The sequence below is a fragment of the Telmatherina bonti genome (genome assembly GCF_933228915.1).
Source record: "Telmatherina bonti genome assembly, chromosome: 19".
NCBI lineage: Eukaryota > Metazoa > Chordata > Actinopteri > Atheriniformes > Telmatherinidae > Telmatherina > Telmatherina bonti.
The window spans coordinates 6,862,645-6,882,142 of NC_136617.1; the positions used below are offsets into that span (position 1 = coordinate 6,862,645).

The window sequence follows — 19,498 nt, forward strand, 5'->3', positions numbered from 1 at the left end:
AGAGCGACTCCAACTCGCATGTTGTTTTTCAGTACAACGTGAGAAGCACTGGCGCAACAAAAGTCTGTTCCGTGGTCCAACGTTGAGGTGGAGACGTTTCTTTGTTTGGTTGCTGAAGAAGTAGCAGATATACCATTGCCTCTAGGTCCTCCATCTTGTGTTTGTCGCGTATGTTGTTGGTCGCGCACAACACTGACGTCACAGCAATTTCACACAAAGCACGCCCATTTCAGACCTGGTGCTAAATTGCAATGGAAAAGAAACAAGACCAAGCTGAGACGAGTTGAGTCGAGTTAAGTTGAGACAAGCTGATGCTAATGGAAAAGAGGCAATAGAAAACATATAGTACATACTGGAACTACCCAGAGTTAGATGAGACTAATCCACCCAATAAAATCATTAAATATTAATTGTTTATCAGCGCAGAAAGCAACGACAACAACAAGAAGACTGGTTTAGTTCAGGACTGGACCAGATCCGGTCCAGTAGAGCCACCACCCTGCAGCTTTTAGATGCTTCTCTTCTCCAACTCGTCTAAACCAGATGTGTGACTTCTGAAAGCTGCAGGAGGGTCGCTCTCCAGGACCGGACTGGGGCTCCCCGGTTACATGGAGAGCTCGCCCAGTTACCACTGGGTGTGCTGGTCTCTCTCCAGTTTCCCTCCTCCACCAGCTCATTGCACGGAGAGGATTTGTACAGGAAAACCAGAAAGAATGGAAACGTTTCCACTGAATTCTTAGCAAGTTTAAGCTAAAAAAAAATTCCGTCCATCTTCCCTATGTCCTTCTTCTGACCCCCCCACCCACCCACCCACACACACCCACCCACCCACACACACACACACACACACACACACACACACATAGAGGAAACAAGTACATTCCAGCCGACAGGAGATGAAGAACACCCAGATTGTGGGAAACGAATCTCCGTTTTAGCTGATTTGGTTTGTCTTTATGTGCTTTATGCACACCTGCAGCCGCTGTCAGGATTTCACTTTGAAAGGTTTTGTACACAAAAGCGCAACAGAAATAAACTTATCAGAAGGTTTCAGGCGTCTCAGGATGTCGACCAGTCAGGAGCAGTCTCCCATTTCACCATCTGCCCTCCTAAAGCGCTGATCTAATTTTCCCACTGTGTGCGTTTTATCACAGCATTCCTGCAGTTCAGCTGCAACAGACGAAATGAAAAGAGAAGAAACGTTACCTTCCGGGGCGGCACCAGGTCCAGAGAGTCCAGCAGGAACAGACAGAGGCCCTGAGCAAACAGCACGTAGTGGCCGTGCTCCCAGACCAGGAGGAAGGTGAAGGTGGTGGCGCTCATGGTGAGGTAACAGAACATCTGGAGAGACGCACAGTTCCGCCGTAAGTTCAATAAAAACGATTAGAAACGTAACGAGACGATGCAGCAACTTCTACAAGTCTTTACAGGACGGGAACGTTTGTTTAACAAACTGTGAGAATAAACAAAGTAAACAAACACTTCCGGAAGGTTCCAGCATGTATCAGTTCGTACCTCCTGTTTACCCCAGAGGCTCCGCATGGAGGGAGAACAAGTGGGCCGGACCCAGAACAGAACCGAGTGGGACTCCACAGCCAGCCAGGGCTGCTGATGGGGGGGTGCTGGTTTTATCTAGGTGGTACGAGGAGAGTTCTCCAGGAAGTTCTTCTGTGGATGGTTCTGCTTTTTGTTCCGTTTGGTCCAGATGATCCAACACTGCTTCAACAATGCTGAGGTCCTGGTTCTGGAGAGGATCCGTTCCTCCATCAGACCCAATATGGTCCTGGTTCTAGGGAGGATCCATTCCTCCATCAGACCCAATATGGTCCTGGTTCTAGGGAGGATCCATTCCTCCATCAGACCCGTTCAGGTCCTGGTTCTGGGGAGGATCCGACCCTCCATCAGACCCGTTCAGGCCCTGGTTCTGGGGAGGCTCCGACCGTCCATCAGACCCGTTCAGGTCCTGGTTCTGGGGAGGATCCGACCGTCCATCAGACCCGTTCAGGTCCTGGTTCTGGGGAGGATCCGACCCTCCATCAGACCCGTTCAGGTCCTGGTTCTGGGGAGGATCCGACCCTCCATCAGACCCATTCAGGCCCTGGTTCTGGGGAGGCTCCGACCCTCCATCAGACCCGTTAGGTCCTGGTTCTGTGGAGGCTCCGACCCTCCATCAGACCCGTTCAGGTCCTGGTTCTAGGGAGGCTCCGACCCTCCATCAGACCCGTTCAGGTCCTGGTTCTAGGGAGGATCCGACCCTCCATCAGACCCGTTCAGGTCCTGGTTCTGGGGAGGATCCGACCCTCCATCAGACCCATTCAGGCCCTGGTTCTGGGGAGGATCCGACCCTCCATCAGACCCGTTCAGGCCCTGGTTCTGGGGAGGCTCCGACCCTCCATCAGACCCGTTAGGTCCTGGTTCTGTGGAGGCTCCGACCCTCCATCAGACCCGTTCAGGTCCTGGTTCTAGGGAGGATCCGACCCTCCATCAGACCCGTTCAGGTCCTGGTTCTAGGGAGGATCAGACCCTCCATCAGACCCGTTCAGGTGCTGGTTCTGGAGAGGATCCGTCTCTCCATCAGACCCGTTCAGGTGCTGGTTCTGGGGAGGATCCATTCCTCCATCAGACCCATTCAGGTCCTGGTTCTGGAGAGGGACCCGACCCTCCATCAGACCCGTTCAGGTCCTGGTTCTGTGGAGGCTCCGACCCTCCATCAGACCCGTTCAGGTCCTGGTTCTAGGGAGGATCCGACCCTCCATCAGACCCGTTCAGGTCCTGGTTCTAGGGAGGATCCGACCCTCCATCAGACCTGTTCAGGTCCTGGTTCTGGAGAGGATCCGACCCTCCAGCAGACCCGATACGGTCCTGGTTCTGGAGAGGATCCGACCCTCCAGCAGACCCGATACGGTCCTGGTTCTGGAGAGGATCCGTCTCTCCATCAGACCCAATATGGTCCTGGTTCTGGGGAGGATCCGACCCTCCATCAGACCCGTTCAGGTCCTGGTTCTGGAGATGATCCGTCTCTCCATCAGACCCGTTCAGGTCCTGGTTCTGGGGAGGATCCGACCCTCCATCAGACCCGTTCAGGTCCTGGTTCTGGGGAGGCTCCGACCCTCCATCAGACCCGTTCAGGTCCTGGTTCTGGGGAGGCTCCGACCCTCCATCAGACCCGTTCAGGTCCTGGTTCTGGGGAGGCTCCGACCCTCCATCAGACCCGTTCAGGTCCTGGTTCTGGAGATGATCCGACCCTCCATCAGACCCGTTCAGGTGCTGGTTCTGGGGAGGATCCGTTACTCCATCAGGCCCGTTCAGGTGCTGGTTCTGGAGAGGATCCGTCTCTCCATCAGACCCGTTCAGGTCCTGGTTCTGGGGAGGATCCGACCCTCCATCAGACCCATTCAGGCCCTGGTTCTGGGGAGGCTCCGACCCTCCATCAGACCCGTTAGGTCCTGGTTCTGTGGAGGCTCCGACCCTCCATCAGACCCGTTCAGGTCCTGGTTCTAGGGAGGCTCCGACCCTCCATCAGACCCGTTCAGGTCCTGGTTCTAGGGAGGATCCGACCCTCCATCAGACCCGTTCAGGTCCTGGTTCTGGGGAGGATCCGACCCTCCATCAGACCCATTCAGGCCCTGGTTCTGGGGAGGATCCGACCCTCCATCAGACCCGTTCAGGCCCTGGTTCTGGGGAGGCTCCGACCCTCCATCAGACCCGTTAGGTCCTGGTTCTGTGGAGGCTCCGACCCTCCATCAGACCCGTTCAGGTCCTGGTTCTAGGGAGGATCCGACCCTCCATCAGACCCGTTCAGGTCCTGGTTCTAGGGAGGATCAGACCCTCCATCAGACCCGTTCAGGTGCTGGTTCTGGAGAGGATCCGTCTCTCCATCAGACCCGTTCAGGTGCTGGTTCTGGGGAGGATCCATTCCTCCATCAGACCCATTCAGGTCCTGGTTCTGGAGAGGGACCCGACCCTCCATCAGACCCGTTCAGGTCCTGGTTCTGTGGAGGCTCCGACCCTCCATCAGACCCGTTCAGGTCCTGGTTCTAGGGAGGATCCGACCCTCCATCAGACCCGTTCAGGTCCTGGTTCTAGGGAGGATCCGACCCTCCATCAGACCTGTTCAGGTCCTGGTTCTGGAGAGGATCCGACCCTCCAGCAGACCCGATACGGTCCTGGTTCTGGAGAGGATCCGACCCTCCAGCAGACCCGATACGGTCCTGGTTCTGGAGAGGATCCGTCTCTCCATCAGACCCAATATGGTCCTGGTTCTGGGGAGGATCCGACCCTCCATCAGACCCGTTCAGGTCCTGGTTCTGGAGATGATCCGTCTCTCCATCAGACCCGTTCAGGTCCTGGTTCTGGGGAGGATCCGACCCTCCATCAGACCCGTTCAGGTCCTGGTTCTGGGGAGGCTCCGACCCTCCATCAGACCCGTTCAGGTCCTGGTTCTGGGGAGGCTCCGACCCTCCATCAGACCCGTTCAGGTCCTGGTTCTGGGGAGGCTCCGACCCTCCATCAGACCCGTTCAGGTCCTGGTTCTGGAGATGATCCGACCCTCCATCAGACCCGTTCAGGTGCTGGTTCTGGGGAGGATCCGTTACTCCATCAGGCCCGTTCAGGTGCTGGTTCTGGAGAGGATCCGTCTCTCCATCAGACCCGTTCAGGTGCTGGTTCTGGGGAGGATCCATTCCTCCATCAGACCCATTCAGGTCCTGGTTCTGGAGAGGGACCCGACCCTCCATCAGACCCGTTCAGGTCCTGGTTCTGGGGAGGATCCGACCCTCCATCAGACCTGTTCAGGTCCTGGTTCTGGGGAGGATCCGACCCTCCATCAGACCCGTTCAGGTCCTGGTTCTGGGGAGGCTCCGACCCTCCATCAGACCCGTTCAGGTCCTGGTTCTGGAGATGATCCGACCCTCCATCAGACCCGTTCAGGTCCTGGTTCTGGGGAGGCTCCGACCCTCCATCAGACCCGTTCAGGTCCTGGTTCTGGAGATGATCCGACCCTCCATCAGACCCGTTCAGGTCCTGGTTCTGGAGAGGATCCGTCCCTCCATCAGACCCGTTCAGGTCCTGGTTCTGGGGAGGTTCCGACCCTCCATCAGACCCGTTCAGGTCCTGGTTCTGGAGATGATCCGACCCTCCATCAGACCCGTTCAGGTCCTGGTTCTGGGGAGGCTCCGACCCTCCATCAGACCCGTTCAGGTCCTGGTTCTGGAGATGATCCGACCCTCCATCAGACCCGTTCAGGTCCTGGTTCTGGAGATGATCCGACCCTCCATCAGACCCGTTCAGGTCCTGGTTCTGGAGATGATCCGACCATCCATCAGACCCGTTCAGGTCCTTGTTCTGGAGATGATCCGACCCTCCATCAGACCCGTTCAGGTCCTTGTTCTGGAGATGATCCGACCCTCCATCAGACCCGTTCAGGTCCTGGTTCTGGGGAGGCTCCGACCCTCCATCAGACCCGTTCAGGTCCTGGTTCTGGAGATGATCCGACCCTCCATCAGACCCGTTCAGGTCCTGGTTCTGGGGAGGCTCCGACCCTCCATCAGACCTGTTTCCACTGATCTTCAGTCCAGTTCTTGGGTCATGTGACCTTCAGCCTTTTCTGGCTTCTTGACAACTTCGGTTCCATGGAGACCAGTGCAGATGATGCTTTGGCCAACAGTAGATGGATCGGCTGAAAGTCCAGATGGATCTCTCAGGTTCTGGTTCAGGTCTGGTTCTGGATTTCAGATCCTGACTTTTTTTGTTCTATATTTGTTCAGTTTCTGCCCCCATGCTGAAATATGTCAACAGCTAACCGCTAACAACTAGCAGCTAACAGCTAGCAGGTACCAGCTAGCAGCCAACAACTAGCAGTTAACAACTAGCAGATACCAGCGAACAGCCAGCAGCTAACAACTAGCAGGTACCAGCTAAGAGCTAGCAGCTAAAAAATAGCAGGTACCAGCTAACAACTAGAAGCTAACAACTCGCAGGTACCAGCTAACATCTAGAAGCTAACAACTAGCTGGTACCAGCTAACAGCTAGAAGCTAACAACTAGCAGGTACCAGCTAACAACTAGCAGGTACCAGTTAACACCTAGAAGCTAACAACTAGCAGGTACCAGCTAACAACTAGCAGGTACCAGCCAACAACTAGCAGGTACCAGTTAACAGCTAGAAGCTAACAACTAGCAGGTACCAGCTAACAGCTAGCAGCTAACAAATAGCGTGAGGTTTGGACTGGGAAGCAGACACCCACCTCGGTGGCAGAGCTGATGTTGTTGCTCAGGAATCCCGTTAAAGCCGTGACCTGGCAGGAGAAGTAGGGCAGAGCCCAGTTGTCCCGCAGGGGAATAGCGTGATCCACCCTGGTCGTGTCCGGTCTGGAAGAGTTCATCAAGGAGGAGAAAAAACAGATCAATGCCTCGACATCAGAACCCACCACCAGAGGGGATCCAGTCTGGAGGACATGGAGGATTTTACAGACGTCTTCTCACCTGTTGATGACGTACCAGGACACCGCCAACATGCCGGCCACCCAGCTGCCGCTCAGCACCCAGCTGCACACAAACAGGGCGGTGACGTAGACCGCCTGCAGGCCCAAAACGGCTCCGATGTAGAAGTAGACTGGTTCCACAAAGTCCTGCTTCATCAGTGGGAAGACAGACAGTGTGGGCTGTAAATGCTGGACGGCTCGTCCACGTCTCCGTCATCACTCAGAAACATTGACGCATAAAAACCACCACAGTTTGACTTCTTTAACAGCCAAATCCTCATAAATTCAGTTCCCTTTCAGCTTGTTTACGTCCATAAACGTGGAGATTTTCATGCTCGTCTGCAGTTTATCACAGAGAGGGTGAACACCTTGTTGCAAAGGTTTCCTACGACTAGTTTTTCTTTGTTGTACCTTTTATGTTTCATCTAGAAAACACACCTGAAGCCTTTAATGACGACCATTTCAGTGTTTTCATCGTGCTTGAAGATGCACATGCAGATTTACCCTGAATCACCAACGGGCTAACGCTAAGTCACGTTGTTAACCGGCTAAAAACCGTGGTTGTTCTACGTTCTTTTGACTTGAAGCGGGAGATCGGGTACCTGTCAATGCAGAACTTCAAGATTAAATTACTTTTAAATGGAGGCGTGCAGGTCCAGTTAGAGGTCCTGCAGGTCCAGTTAGAGGTCCTGCAGGTCCAGTTAGAGGTCCTGCAGGTCCAGGTGGAGGTCCTGCAGGTCCAGGTGGAGGTCCTGCAGGTCCAGGTGGAGGTCCTGCAGGTCCAGTTAGAAGTTCTACAGGTCCAGTTAGAGGTCCTGCAGGTCCAGGTGGAGGTCCTGCAGGTCCAGGTGGAGGTCCTGCAGGTCCAGGTGGAGGTCCTGCAGGTCCAGTTAGAGGTTCTACAGGTCCAGTTAGAGGTCCTGCAGGTCCAGGTGGAGGTCCTGCAGGTCCAGATAGAGGTCCTGCAGGTCCAGGTGGAGGTCCTGCAGGTCCAGTTAGAGGTTCTACAGGTCCAGTTAGAGGTCCTGCAGGTCCAGGTGGAGGTCCTGCAGGTCCAGTTAGAGGTCCTGCAGGTCCAGGTGGAGGTCCTGCAGGTCCAGGTGGAGGTCCTGCAGGTCCAGGTGGAGGTCCCGCAGGTCCAGTTAGAGGTCCTGCAGGTCCAGGTGGAGGTCCTGCAGGTCCAGGTGGAGGTCCTGCAGGTCCAGGTGGAGGTCCCGCAGGTCCAGGTGGAGGTTCTGAAGTCCTTTCTGGTCTCTCAGAGAAGTCCAGAGCTGATTTGTGGGATTTATCTACGCTGCCCAGCAGAGGAGACGTCTTGGTGTCGTTATGATGTGATGTTGGCGTCCAGAGACAGACGTGTTCTCCGAGGTTCGGCACATGGAGAATAACTAACGCAGGATAATCCCGATCATTTCTTTGACTATAATCGCACCCGGAGAATCTATTGATCATCGTCACACAATTAAAAACTATTTCTAAGAACTTTGTGCTAATTCTCTGGAGAAGTTGGGTCCTTCACACGATCCCTGAAGATCAGGAGAAGACGAAGCTCCTCCAGCAGAAGCTGCTCTGACGGTTTTAGAAGCGGAGCTGATTGATGGTGTAGCATGCAAATAACATGAGAACAGTAGAAAAAGTAGAAAGCGATGGGCTCACCTGGCTCTCCGTGACTCGGTATATGAAGCTTGTTATGAGCTCTGGGTAAAGAAACAGCCGCTGCACTGCGTTTATGGTCTGACCTGAGACCGTCCTGTTGTCCCTCGTCAGCTCGTAAAGTCCTGCAGAGACAGCAAACACACACCTGATCACACCTGCAGGGCCACCATCGGTCAGCGGAGGAGTTTACCTCTTTCAAACGACGGTGCTGCCAACATGTACTTGTAGTAGTAGTAGTAAAGGCCGCTGCCGCCTTGGAAGGTGAGTTCCCGCTCCAGATCCTAAGAAGAACAGGAAACAATGAGCTGATGGAGAGGTGGAAGAGGCTGCAAGCAGCGTCACCCACCTGTCGAGTGGAAAACCAAAACTTCCTGTCGTGATACGCCGACAGATACGCGGCGTAGAGCATCCCGCAGGCGACGGCTGCCAGACACCCGAAGAACACCCGCACCACGAAGTGCAGAACACCAGCTGAGGAGCAGAAACACAGAACATCTGCAGAGCAAACTGAACATGCCTCATTCTCTGACACAAACCAGGAGAAAACAGTCCGATTCTGTGGGATTAAACCAGCATTCTCCATGTTGGAGGTAAAGAACGCACCAGGTGAAATACGTTCAACCACGAACAGCGTCTTACAGACGCCGCAAACACGTTCACGTGTGCAAGACGCCACAAACACGCTCACGTCTACAAGACGCCGCAGACACGTTCAGTCCTGCAAGACGCCGCAAACACGCTCATTCCTGCAAGACGCCGCAAACACGCTCACGTCTACAAGACGCCGCAAACACGCTCACGTCTACAAGACGCCGCAAACACACTCACGTCTACAAGACGCCGCAAACACGCTCATTCCTGCAAGACGCCGCAAACACGCTCACGTCTACAAGACGCCGCAAACACGCTCATTCCTGCAAGACGCCGCAAACACGCTCACGTCTGCAAGACGCCGCAAACACGTTCACGTGTGCAAGACGCCACAAACACGCTCACGTCTACAAGACGCCGCAAACACGCTCACGTCTACAAGACGCCGCAAACACGCTCATTCCTGCAAGACGCCGCAAACACGCTCACGTCTACAAGACGCCGCAAACACGCTCATTCCTGCAAGACGCCGCAAACACGCTCACGTCTGCAAGACGCCGCAAACACGCTCACGTCTACAAGACGCCGCAAACACGCTCACGTCTACAAGACGCCGCAAACACGTTCAGTCCTGCAAAACGGCGCAAACACGCTCACGTCTACAAGACGCCGCAAACACGCTCATTCCTGCAAGACGCCGCAAACACGCTCATTCCTGCAAGACGCCGCAAACACGCTCACGTCTGCAAGACGCCGCAAACACGCTCACGTCTACAAGACGCCGCAAACACGTTCAGTCCTGCAAGACGCCGCAAACACGCTCATGTCTACAAGACGCCACAAACACGCTCACGTCTGCAAGACGCCGCAAACACGCTCACGTCTGCAAGACGCCGCAAACACGCTCACGTCTACAAGACGCCGCAAACACGTTCAGTCCTGCAAGACGCCGCAAACACGTTCAGTCCTGCAAGACGCCGCAAACACGTTCAGTCTGCAAGACGCCACAAACACGTTCACGTCTACAAGACGCCGCAAACACGTTCAGTCCTGCAAGACGCCGCAAACACGCTCATGTCTACAAGACGCCACAAACACGCTCACGTCTGCAAGACGCCGCAAACACGCTCACGTCTGCAAGACGCCACAAACACGCTCACGTCTACAAGACGCCACAAACACGTTCAGTCCTGCAAGACGCCGCAAACACGCTCACGTCTACAAGACGCCGCAAACACGCTCACGTCTACAAGACGCCGCAAACACGCTCATTCCTGCAAGACGCCGCAAACACGCTCACGTCTACAAGACGCCACAAACACGCTCACGTCTACAAGACGCCGCAAACACGCTCACGTCTACAAGACGCCGCAAACACGTTCAGTCCTGCAAGACGCCGCAAACACGTTCAGTCCTGCAAGACGCCGCAAACACGTTCAGTCTGCAAGACGCCACAAACACGCTCACGTCTACAAGACGCCACAAACACGCTCACGTCTACAAGACGCCGCAAACACGTTCAGTTCTGCAAGACGCCGCAAACACGCTCACGTCTGCAAGACGCCGCAAACACGTTCATGTCTGCAAGACGCCGCAAACACGCTCACGTCTACAAGACGCCACAAACACGTTCATGTCTACAAGACGCCGCAAACACGTTCAGTCCTGCAAACGCCACAAACACGTTCAGTCCTGCAAGACGCCGCAAACACGTTCAGTCTGCAAGACGCCACAAACACGCTCACGTCTACAAGACGCCACAAACACGCTCACGTCTACAAGACGCCGCAAACACGTTCAGTTCTGCAAGACGCCGCAAACACGCTCACGTCTGCAAGACGCCGCAAACACGTTCATGTCTGCAAGACGCCGCAAACACGCTCACGTCTACAAGACGCCGCAAACACGTTCATGTCTACAAGACGCCGCAAACACGTTCAGTCCTGCAAACGCCACAAACACGTTCAGTCCTGCAAGATGCCGCAAACACGTTCAGTCTGCAAGACGCCGCAAACACGTTCATGTCTGCAAGACGCCGCAAACACGCTCACGTCTACAAGACGCCGCAAACACGTTCACCTCTGCAAGACGCCGCAAACACGTTCAGTCCTGCAAGACGCCGCAAACACGTTCAGTCCTGCAAGACGCCGCAAACACGTTCATGTCTGCAAGACGCCACAAACACGTTCAGTCCTGCAAGACGCCGCAAACACGTTCATGTCTGCAAGACGCCGCAAACACGTTCAGTCCTGCAAGACGCCGCAAACACGTTCAGTCCTGCAAGACGCCGCAAACACGTTCAGTCCTGCAAGACGCCGCAAATACGTTCAGTCCTACAAGACGCCGCAAACACGCTCACGTCTACAAGACGCCGCAAACACGCTCATTCCTGCAAGACGCCGCAAACACGTTCAGTCCTGCAAGACGCCGCAAACACATTCAGTCCTGCAAGACGCCGCAAACACGTTCAGTCCTGCAAGACGCCGCAAACACGTTCAGTCCTGCAAGACGCCGCAAACACGTTCAGTCCTGCAAGACGCCGCAAACACGTTCAGTCCTACAAGACGCCGCAAACACGCTCAAGTCTACAAGACGCCACAAACACGCTCACGTCTACAAGACGCCACAAACACGCTCACGTCTACAAGACGCCACAAACACGTTCACGTCTGCAAGACGCCACAAACACGTTCAGTCCTGCAAGACGCCGCAAACACGTTCAGTCCTGCAAGACGCCGCAAATACGTTCAGTCCTACAAGACGCCGCAAACACGCTCACGTCTACAAGACGCCGCAAACACGCTCATTCCTGCAAGACGCCGCAAACACGTTCAGTCCTGCAAGACGCCGCAAACACGCTCACGTCTACAAGACGCCGCAAACACGTTCAGTCCTGCAAGACGCCGCAAACACGCTCACGTCTACAAGACGCCACAAACACGCTCACGTCTGCAAGACGCCGCAAACACGCTCACGTCTGCAAGACGCCGCAAACACGCTCATTCCTGCAAGACGCCGCAAACACGCTCACGTCTACAAGACGCCGCAAACACGCTCATTCCTGCAAGACGCCGCAAACACGCTCATTCCTGCAAGACGCCGCAAACACGCTCACGTCTGCAAGACGCCGCAAACACGCTCACGTCTACAAGACGCCGCAAACACGTTCAGTCCTGCAAGACGCCGCAAACACGCTCACGTCTACAAGACGCCACAAACACGCTCACGTCTACAAGACGCCACAAACACGCTCACGTCTACAAGACGCCGCAAACACGTTCAGTCCTGCAAGACGCCGCAAACACGCTCACGTCTACAAGACGCCGCAAACACACTCACGTCTACAAGACGCCGCAAACACGCTCATTCCTGCAAGACGCCGCAAACACGCTCACGTCTACAAGACGCCGCAAACACGCTCATTCCTGCAAGACGCCGCAAACACGCTCACGTCTGCAAGACGCCGCAAACACGTTCACGTGTGCAAGACGCCACAAACACGCTCACGTCTACAAGACGCCGCAAACACGCTCACGTCTACAAGACGCCGCAAACACGCTCATTCCTGCAAGACGCCGCAAACACGCTCACGTCTACAAGACGCCGCAAACACGCTCATTCCTGCAAGACGCCGCAAACACGCTCACGTCTGCAAGACGCCGCAAACACGCTCACGTCTACAAGACGCCGCAAACACGCTCACGTCTACAAGACGCCGCAAACACGTTCAGTCCTGCAAGACGCCGCAAACACGCTCATGTCTACAAGACGCCACAAACACGCTCACGTCTGCAAGACGCCGCAAACACGCTCACGTCTGCAAGACGCCGCAAACACGCTCACGTCTACAAGACGCCGCAAACACGTTCAGTCCTGCAAGACGCCGCAAACACGTTCAGTCCTGCAAGACGCCGCAAACACGTTCAGTCTGCAAGACGCCACAAACACGTTCACGTCTACAAGACGCCGCAAACACGTTCAGTCCTGCAAGACGCCGCAAACACGCTCATGTCTACAAGACGCCACAAACACGCTCACGTCTGCAAGACGCCGCAAACACGCTCACGTCTGCAAGACGCCACAAACACGCTCACGTCTACAAGACGCCACAAACACGTTCAGTCCTGCAAGACGCCGCAAACACGCTCACGTCTACAAGACGCCGCAAACACGCTCACGTCTACAAGACGCCGCAAACACGCTCATTCCTGCAAGACGCCGCAAACACGCTCACGTCTACAAGACGCCACAAACACGCTCACGTCTACAAGACGCCGCAAACACGCTCACGTCTACAAGACGCCGCAAACACGTTCAGTCCTGCAAGACGCCGCAAACACGTTCAGTCCTGCAAGACGCCGCAAACACGTTCAGTCTGCAAGACGCCACAAACACGCTCACGTCTACAAGACGCCACAAACACGCTCACGTCTACAAGACGCCGCAAACACGTTCAGTTCTGCAAGACGCCGCAAACACGCTCACGTCTGCAAGACGCCGCAAACACGTTCATGTCTGCAAGACGCCGCAAACACGCTCACGTCTACAAGACGCCACAAACACGTTCATGTCTACAAGACGCCGCAAACACGTTCAGTCCTGCAAACGCCACAAACACGTTCAGTCCTGCAAGACGCCGCAAACACGTTCAGTCTGCAAGACGCCACAAACACGCTCACGTCTACAAGACGCCACAAACACGCTCACGTCTACAAGACGCCGCAAACACGTTCAGTTCTGCAAGACGCCGCAAACACGCTCACGTCTGCAAGACGCCGCAAACACGTTCATGTCTGCAAGACGCCGCAAACACGCTCACGTCTACAAGACGCCGCAAACACGTTCATGTCTACAAGACGCCGCAAACACGTTCAGTCCTGCAAACGCCACAAACACGTTCAGTCCTGCAAGATGCCGCAAACACGTTCAGTCTGCAAGACGCCGCAAACACGTTCATGTCTGCAAGACGCCGCAAACACGCTCACGTCTACAAGACGCCGCAAACACGTTCACCTCTGCAAGACGCCGCAAACACGTTCAGTCCTGCAAGACGCCGCAAACACGTTCAGTCCTGCAAGACGCCGCAAACACGTTCATGTCTGCAAGACGCCACAAACACGTTCAGTCCTGCAAGACGCCGCAAACACGTTCATGTCTGCAAGACGCCGCAAACACGTTCAGTCCTGCAAGACGCCGCAAACACGTTCAGTCCTGCAAGACGCCGCAAACACGTTCAGTCCTGCAAGACGCCGCAAATACGTTCAGTCCTACAAGACGCCGCAAACACGCTCACGTCTACAAGACGCCGCAAACACGCTCATTCCTGCAAGACGCCGCAAACACGTTCAGTCCTGCAAGACGCCGCAAACACATTCAGTCCTGCAAGACGCCGCAAACACGTTCAGTCCTGCAAGACGCCGCAAACACGTTCAGTCCTGCAAGACGCCGCAAACACGTTCAGTCCTGCAAGACGCCGCAAACACGTTCAGTCCTACAAGACGCCGCAAACACGCTCACGTCTACAAGACGCCACAAACACGCTCACGTCTACAAGACGCCACAAACACGCTCACGTCTACAAGACGCCACAAACACGTTCACGTCTGCAAGACGCCACAAACACGTTCAGTCCTGCAAGACGCCGCAAACACGTTCAGTCCTGCAAGACGCCGCAAATACGTTCAGTCCTACAAGACGCCGCAAACACGCTCACGTCTACAAGACGCCGCAAACACGCTCATTCCTGCAAGACGCCGCAAACACGTTCAGTCCTGCAAGACGCCGCAAACACGCTCACGTCTACAAGACGCCGCAAACACGTTCAGTCCTGCAAGACGCCGCAAACACGCTCACGTCTACAAGACGCCACAAACACGCTCACGTCTGCAAGACGCCGCAAACACGCTCACGTCTGCAAGACGCCGCAAACACGCTCATTCCTGCAAGACGCCGCAAACACGCTCACGTCTACAAGACGCCGCAAACACGCTCATTCCTGCAAGACGCCGCAAACACGCTCATTCCTGCAAGACGCCGCAAACACGCTCACGTCTGCAAGACGCCGCAAACACGCTCACGTCTACAAGACGCCGCAAACACGTTCAGTCCTGCAAGACGCCGCAAACACGCTCACGTCTACAAGACGCCACAAACACGCTCACGTCTACAAGACGCCACAAACACGCTCACGTCTACAAGACGCCGCAAACACGTTCAGTCCTGCAAGACGCCGCAAACACGCTCACGTCTACAAGACGCCGCAAACACACTCACGTCTACAAGACGCCGCAAACACGCTCATTCCTGCAAGACGCCGCAAACACGCTCACGTCTACAAGACGCCGCAAACACGCTCATTCCTGCAAGACGCCGCAAACACGCTCACGTCTGCAAGACGCCGCAAACACGTTCACGTGTGCAAGACGCCACAAACACGCTCACGTCTACAAGACGCCGCAAACACGCTCACGTCTACAAGACGCCGCAAACACGCTCATTCCTGCAAGACGCCGCAAACACGCTCACGTCTACAAGACGCCGCAAACACGCTCATTCCTGCAAGACGCCGCAAACACGCTCACGTCTGCAAGACGCCGCAAACACGCTCACGTCTACAAGACGCCGCAAACACGCTCACGTCTACAAGACGCCGCAAACACGTTCAGTCCTGCAAAACGGCGCAAACACGCTCACGTCTACAAGACGCCGCAAACACGCTCATTCCTGCAAGACGCCGCAAACACGCTCATTCCTGCAAGACGCCGCAAACACGCTCACGTCTGCAAGACGCCGCAAACACGCTCACGTCTACAAGACGCCGCAAACACGTTCAGTCCTGCAAGACGCCGCAAACACGCTCATGTCTACAAGACGCCACAAACACGCTCACGTCTGCAAGACGCCGCAAACACGCTCACGTCTGCAAGACGCCGCAAACACGCTCACGTCTACAAGACGCCGCAAACACGTTCAGTCCTGCAAGACGCCGCAAACACGTTCAGTCCTGCAAGACGCCGCAAACACGTTCAGTCTGCAAGACGCCACAAACACGTTCACGTCTACAAGACGCCGCAAACACGTTCAGTCCTGCAAGACGCCGCAAACACGCTCATGTCTACAAGACGCCACAAACACGCTCACGTCTGCAAGACGCCGCAAACACGCTCACGTCTGCAAGACGCCACAAACACGCTCACGTCTACAAGACGCCACAAACACGTTCAGTCCTGCAAGACGCCGCAAACACGCTCACGTCTACAAGACGCCGCAAACACGCTCACGTCTACAAGACGCCGCAAACACGCTCATTCCTGCAAGACGCCGCAAACACGCTCACGTCTACAAGACGCCACAAACACGCTCACGTCTACAAGACGCCGCAAACACGCTCACGTCTACAAGACGCCGCAAACACTTTCAGTCCTGCAAGACGCCGCAAACACGTTCAGTCCTGCAAGACGCCGCAAACACGTTCAGTCTGCAAGACGCCACAAACACGCTCACGTCTACAAGACGCCACAAACACGCTCACGTCTACAAGACGCCGCAAACACGTTCAGTTCTGCAAGACGCCGCAAACACGCTCACGTCTGCAAGACGCCGCAAACACGTTCATGTCTGCAAGACGCCGCAAACACGCTCACGTCTACAAGACGCCACAAACACGTTCATGTCTACAAGACGCCGCAAACACGTTCAGTCCTGCAAACGCCACAAACACGTTCAGTCCTGCAAGACGCCGCAAACACGTTCAGTCTGCAAGACGCCACAAACACGCTCACGTCTACAAGACGCCACAAACACGCTCACGTCTACAAGACGCCGCAAACACGTTCAGTTCTGCAAGACGCCGCAAACACGCTCACGTCTGCAAGACGCCGCAAACACGTTCATGTCTGCAAGACGCCGCAAACACGTTCATGTCTACAAGACGCCACAAACACGTTCATGTCTACAAGACGCCGCAAACACGTTCAGTCCTGCAAACGCCACAAACACGTTCAGTCCTGCAAGATGCCGCAAACACGTTCAGTCTGCAAGACGCCGCAAACACGTTCATGTCTGCAAGACGCCGCAAACACGCTCACGTCTACAAGACGCCGCAAACACGTTCACCTCTGCAAGACGCCGCAAACACGTTCAGTCCTGCAAGACGCCGCAAACACGTTCAGTCCTGCAAGACGCCGCAAACACGTTCATGTCTGCAAGACGCCACAAACACGTTCAGTCCTGCAAGACGCCGCAAACACGTTCATGTCTGCAAGACGCCGCAAACACGTTCAGTCCTGCAAGACGCCGCAAACACGTTCAGTCCTGCAAGACGCCGCAAACACGTTCAGTCCTGCAAGACGCCGCAAATACGTTCAGTCCTACAAGACGCCGCAAACACGCTCACGTCTACAAGACGCCGCAAACACGCTCATTCCTGCAAGACGCCGCAAACACGTTCAGTCCTGCAAGACGCCGCAAACACGTTCAGTCCTGCAAGACGCCGCAAACACATTCAGTCCTGCAAGACGCCGCAAACACGTTCAGTCCTGCAAGACGCCGCAAACACGTTCAGTCCTGCAAGACGCCGCAAACACGTTCAGTCCTGCAAGACGCCGCAAACACGTTCAGTCCTACAAGACGCCGCAAACACGCTCACGTCTACAAGACGCCACAAACACGCTCACGTCTACAAGACGCCACAAACACGCTCACGTCTACAAGACGCCACAAACACGTTCACGTCTGCAAGACGCCACAAACACGTTCAGTCCTGCAAGACGCCGCAAACACGTTCAGTCCTGCAAGACGCCGCAAATACGTTCAGTCCTACAAGACGCCGCAAACACGCTCACGTCTACAAGACGCCGCAAACACGCTCATTCCTGCAAGACGCCGCAAACACGTTCAGTCCTGCAAGACGCCGCAAACACGCTCACGTCTACAAGACGCCGCAAACACGTTCAGTCCTGCAAGACGCCGCAAACACGCTCACGTCTACAAGACGCCACAAACACGCTCACGTCTGCAAGACGCCGCAAACACGCTCACGTCTGCAAGACGCCGCAAACACGCTCATTCCTGCAAGACGCCGCAAACACGCTCACGTCTACAAGACGCCGCAAACACGCTCATTCCTGCAAGACGCCGCAAACACGCTCATTCCTGCAAGACGCCGCAAACACGCTCACGTCTGCAAGACGCCGCAAACACGCTCACGTCTACAAGACGCCGCAAACACGTTCAGTCCTGCAAGACGCCGCAAACACGCTCACGTCTACAAGACGCCACAAACACGCTCACGTCTACAAGACGCCACAAACACGCTCACGTCTACAAGACGCCGCAAACACGTTCAGTCCTGCAAGACGCCGCAAACACGTTCACCTCTGCAAGACGCCGCAAACACGTTCATGTCTGCAAGACGCCGCAAACACGCTCACGTCTACAAGACGCCACAAACACGTTCACGTCTACAAGACGCCGCAAACACGTTCAGTCCTGCAAACGCCACAAACACGTTCAGTCCTGCAAGACGCCGCAAACACGTTCAGTCTGCAAGACGCCGCAAACACGTTCAGTCCTGCAAGACGCCGCAAACACGTTCAGTCTGCAAGACGCCGCAAACACGTTCATGTCTGCAAGACGCCGCAAACACGCTCACGTCTACAAGACGCCGCAAACACGCTCACCTCTGCAAGACGCCGCAAACACGTTCAGTCCTGCAAGACGCCGCAAACACGTTCAGTCCTGCAAGACGCCGCAAACACGTTCAGTCCTGCAAGACGCCACAAACACGTTCACGTCTGCAAGACGCCACAAACACGTTCAGTCCTGCAAGACGCCGCAAACACGTTCAGTCCTGCAAGACGCCGCAAATACGTTCAGTCCTACAAGACGCCGCAAACACGCTCACGTCTACAAGACGCCACAAACACGCTCATTCCTGCAAGACGCCGCAAACACGTTCAGTCCTGCAAGACGCCGCAAACACGCTCACGTCTACAAGACGCCGCAAACACGTTCAGTCCTGCAAGACGCCGCAAACACGCTCACGTCTACAAGACGCCACAAACACGCTCACGTCTGCAAGACGCCGCAAACACGCTCACGTCTGCAAGACGCCGCAAACACGCTCATTCCTGCAAGACGCCGCAAACACGCTCACGTCTACAAGACGCCGCAAACACGCTCATTCCTGCAAGACGCCGCAAACACGCTCATTCCTGCAAGACGCCGCAAACACGCTCACGTCTGCAAGACGCCGCAAACACGCTCACGTCTACAAGACGCCGCAAACACGTTCAGTCCTGCAAGACGCCGCAAACACGCTCACGTCTACAAGACGCCACAAACACGCTCACGTCTACAAGACGCCACAAACACGCTCACGTCTACAAGACGCCGCAAACACGTTCAGTCCTGCAAGACGCCGCAAACACGCTCACGTCTGCAAGACGCCGCAAACACGTTCAGTCTGCAAGACGCCGCAAACACGTTCAGTCTGCAAGACGCCGCAAACACGCTCACGTCTACAAGACGCCGCAAACACGTTCACCTCTGCAAGACGCCGCAAACACGTTCAGTCCTGCAAGACGCCGCAAACACGTTCAGTCCTGCAAGACGCCGCAAACACGTTCAGTCCTGCAAGACGCCGCAAACACGCTCACGTCTACAAGACGCCGCAAACACGTTCACCTCTGCAAGACGCCGCAAACACGTTCAGTCCTGCAAGACGCCGCAAACACGTTCAGTCCTGCAAGACGCCGCAAACACGTTCA

General features: G+C 55.4%; 1 protein-coding gene across 2 annotated transcripts in view; it reads right to left on the reverse strand.

Annotated features, from left to right (window-relative positions):
* LOC306770330 (putative C-mannosyltransferase DPY19L4) overlaps positions 1 to 19,498 on the reverse strand; it is a 37,451-nt gene that overhangs the window by 12,464 nt on the left and 5,489 nt on the right. Inside the window, exons 3-8 of one of the 2 annotated variants that reach the window (XM_079259188.1) lie at positions 8,485 to 8,609; positions 8,329 to 8,419; positions 8,139 to 8,260; positions 6,484 to 6,629; positions 6,246 to 6,369; positions 1,207 to 1,341 (exon numbers count right to left, since the gene is read on the reverse strand). In XM_079259188.1, the coding sequence (XP_079115314.1) occupies positions 1,207 to 1,341; positions 6,246 to 6,369; positions 6,484 to 6,629; positions 8,139 to 8,260; positions 8,329 to 8,419; positions 8,485 to 8,609 (743 nt within the window). Of the gene's footprint in view, positions 1 to 1,206; positions 1,342 to 6,245; positions 6,370 to 6,483; positions 6,633 to 8,138; positions 8,261 to 8,328; positions 8,420 to 8,484; positions 8,610 to 19,498 lie in introns of both variants that reach the window. The other variant, XM_079259187.1, reaches the window with a different exon arrangement.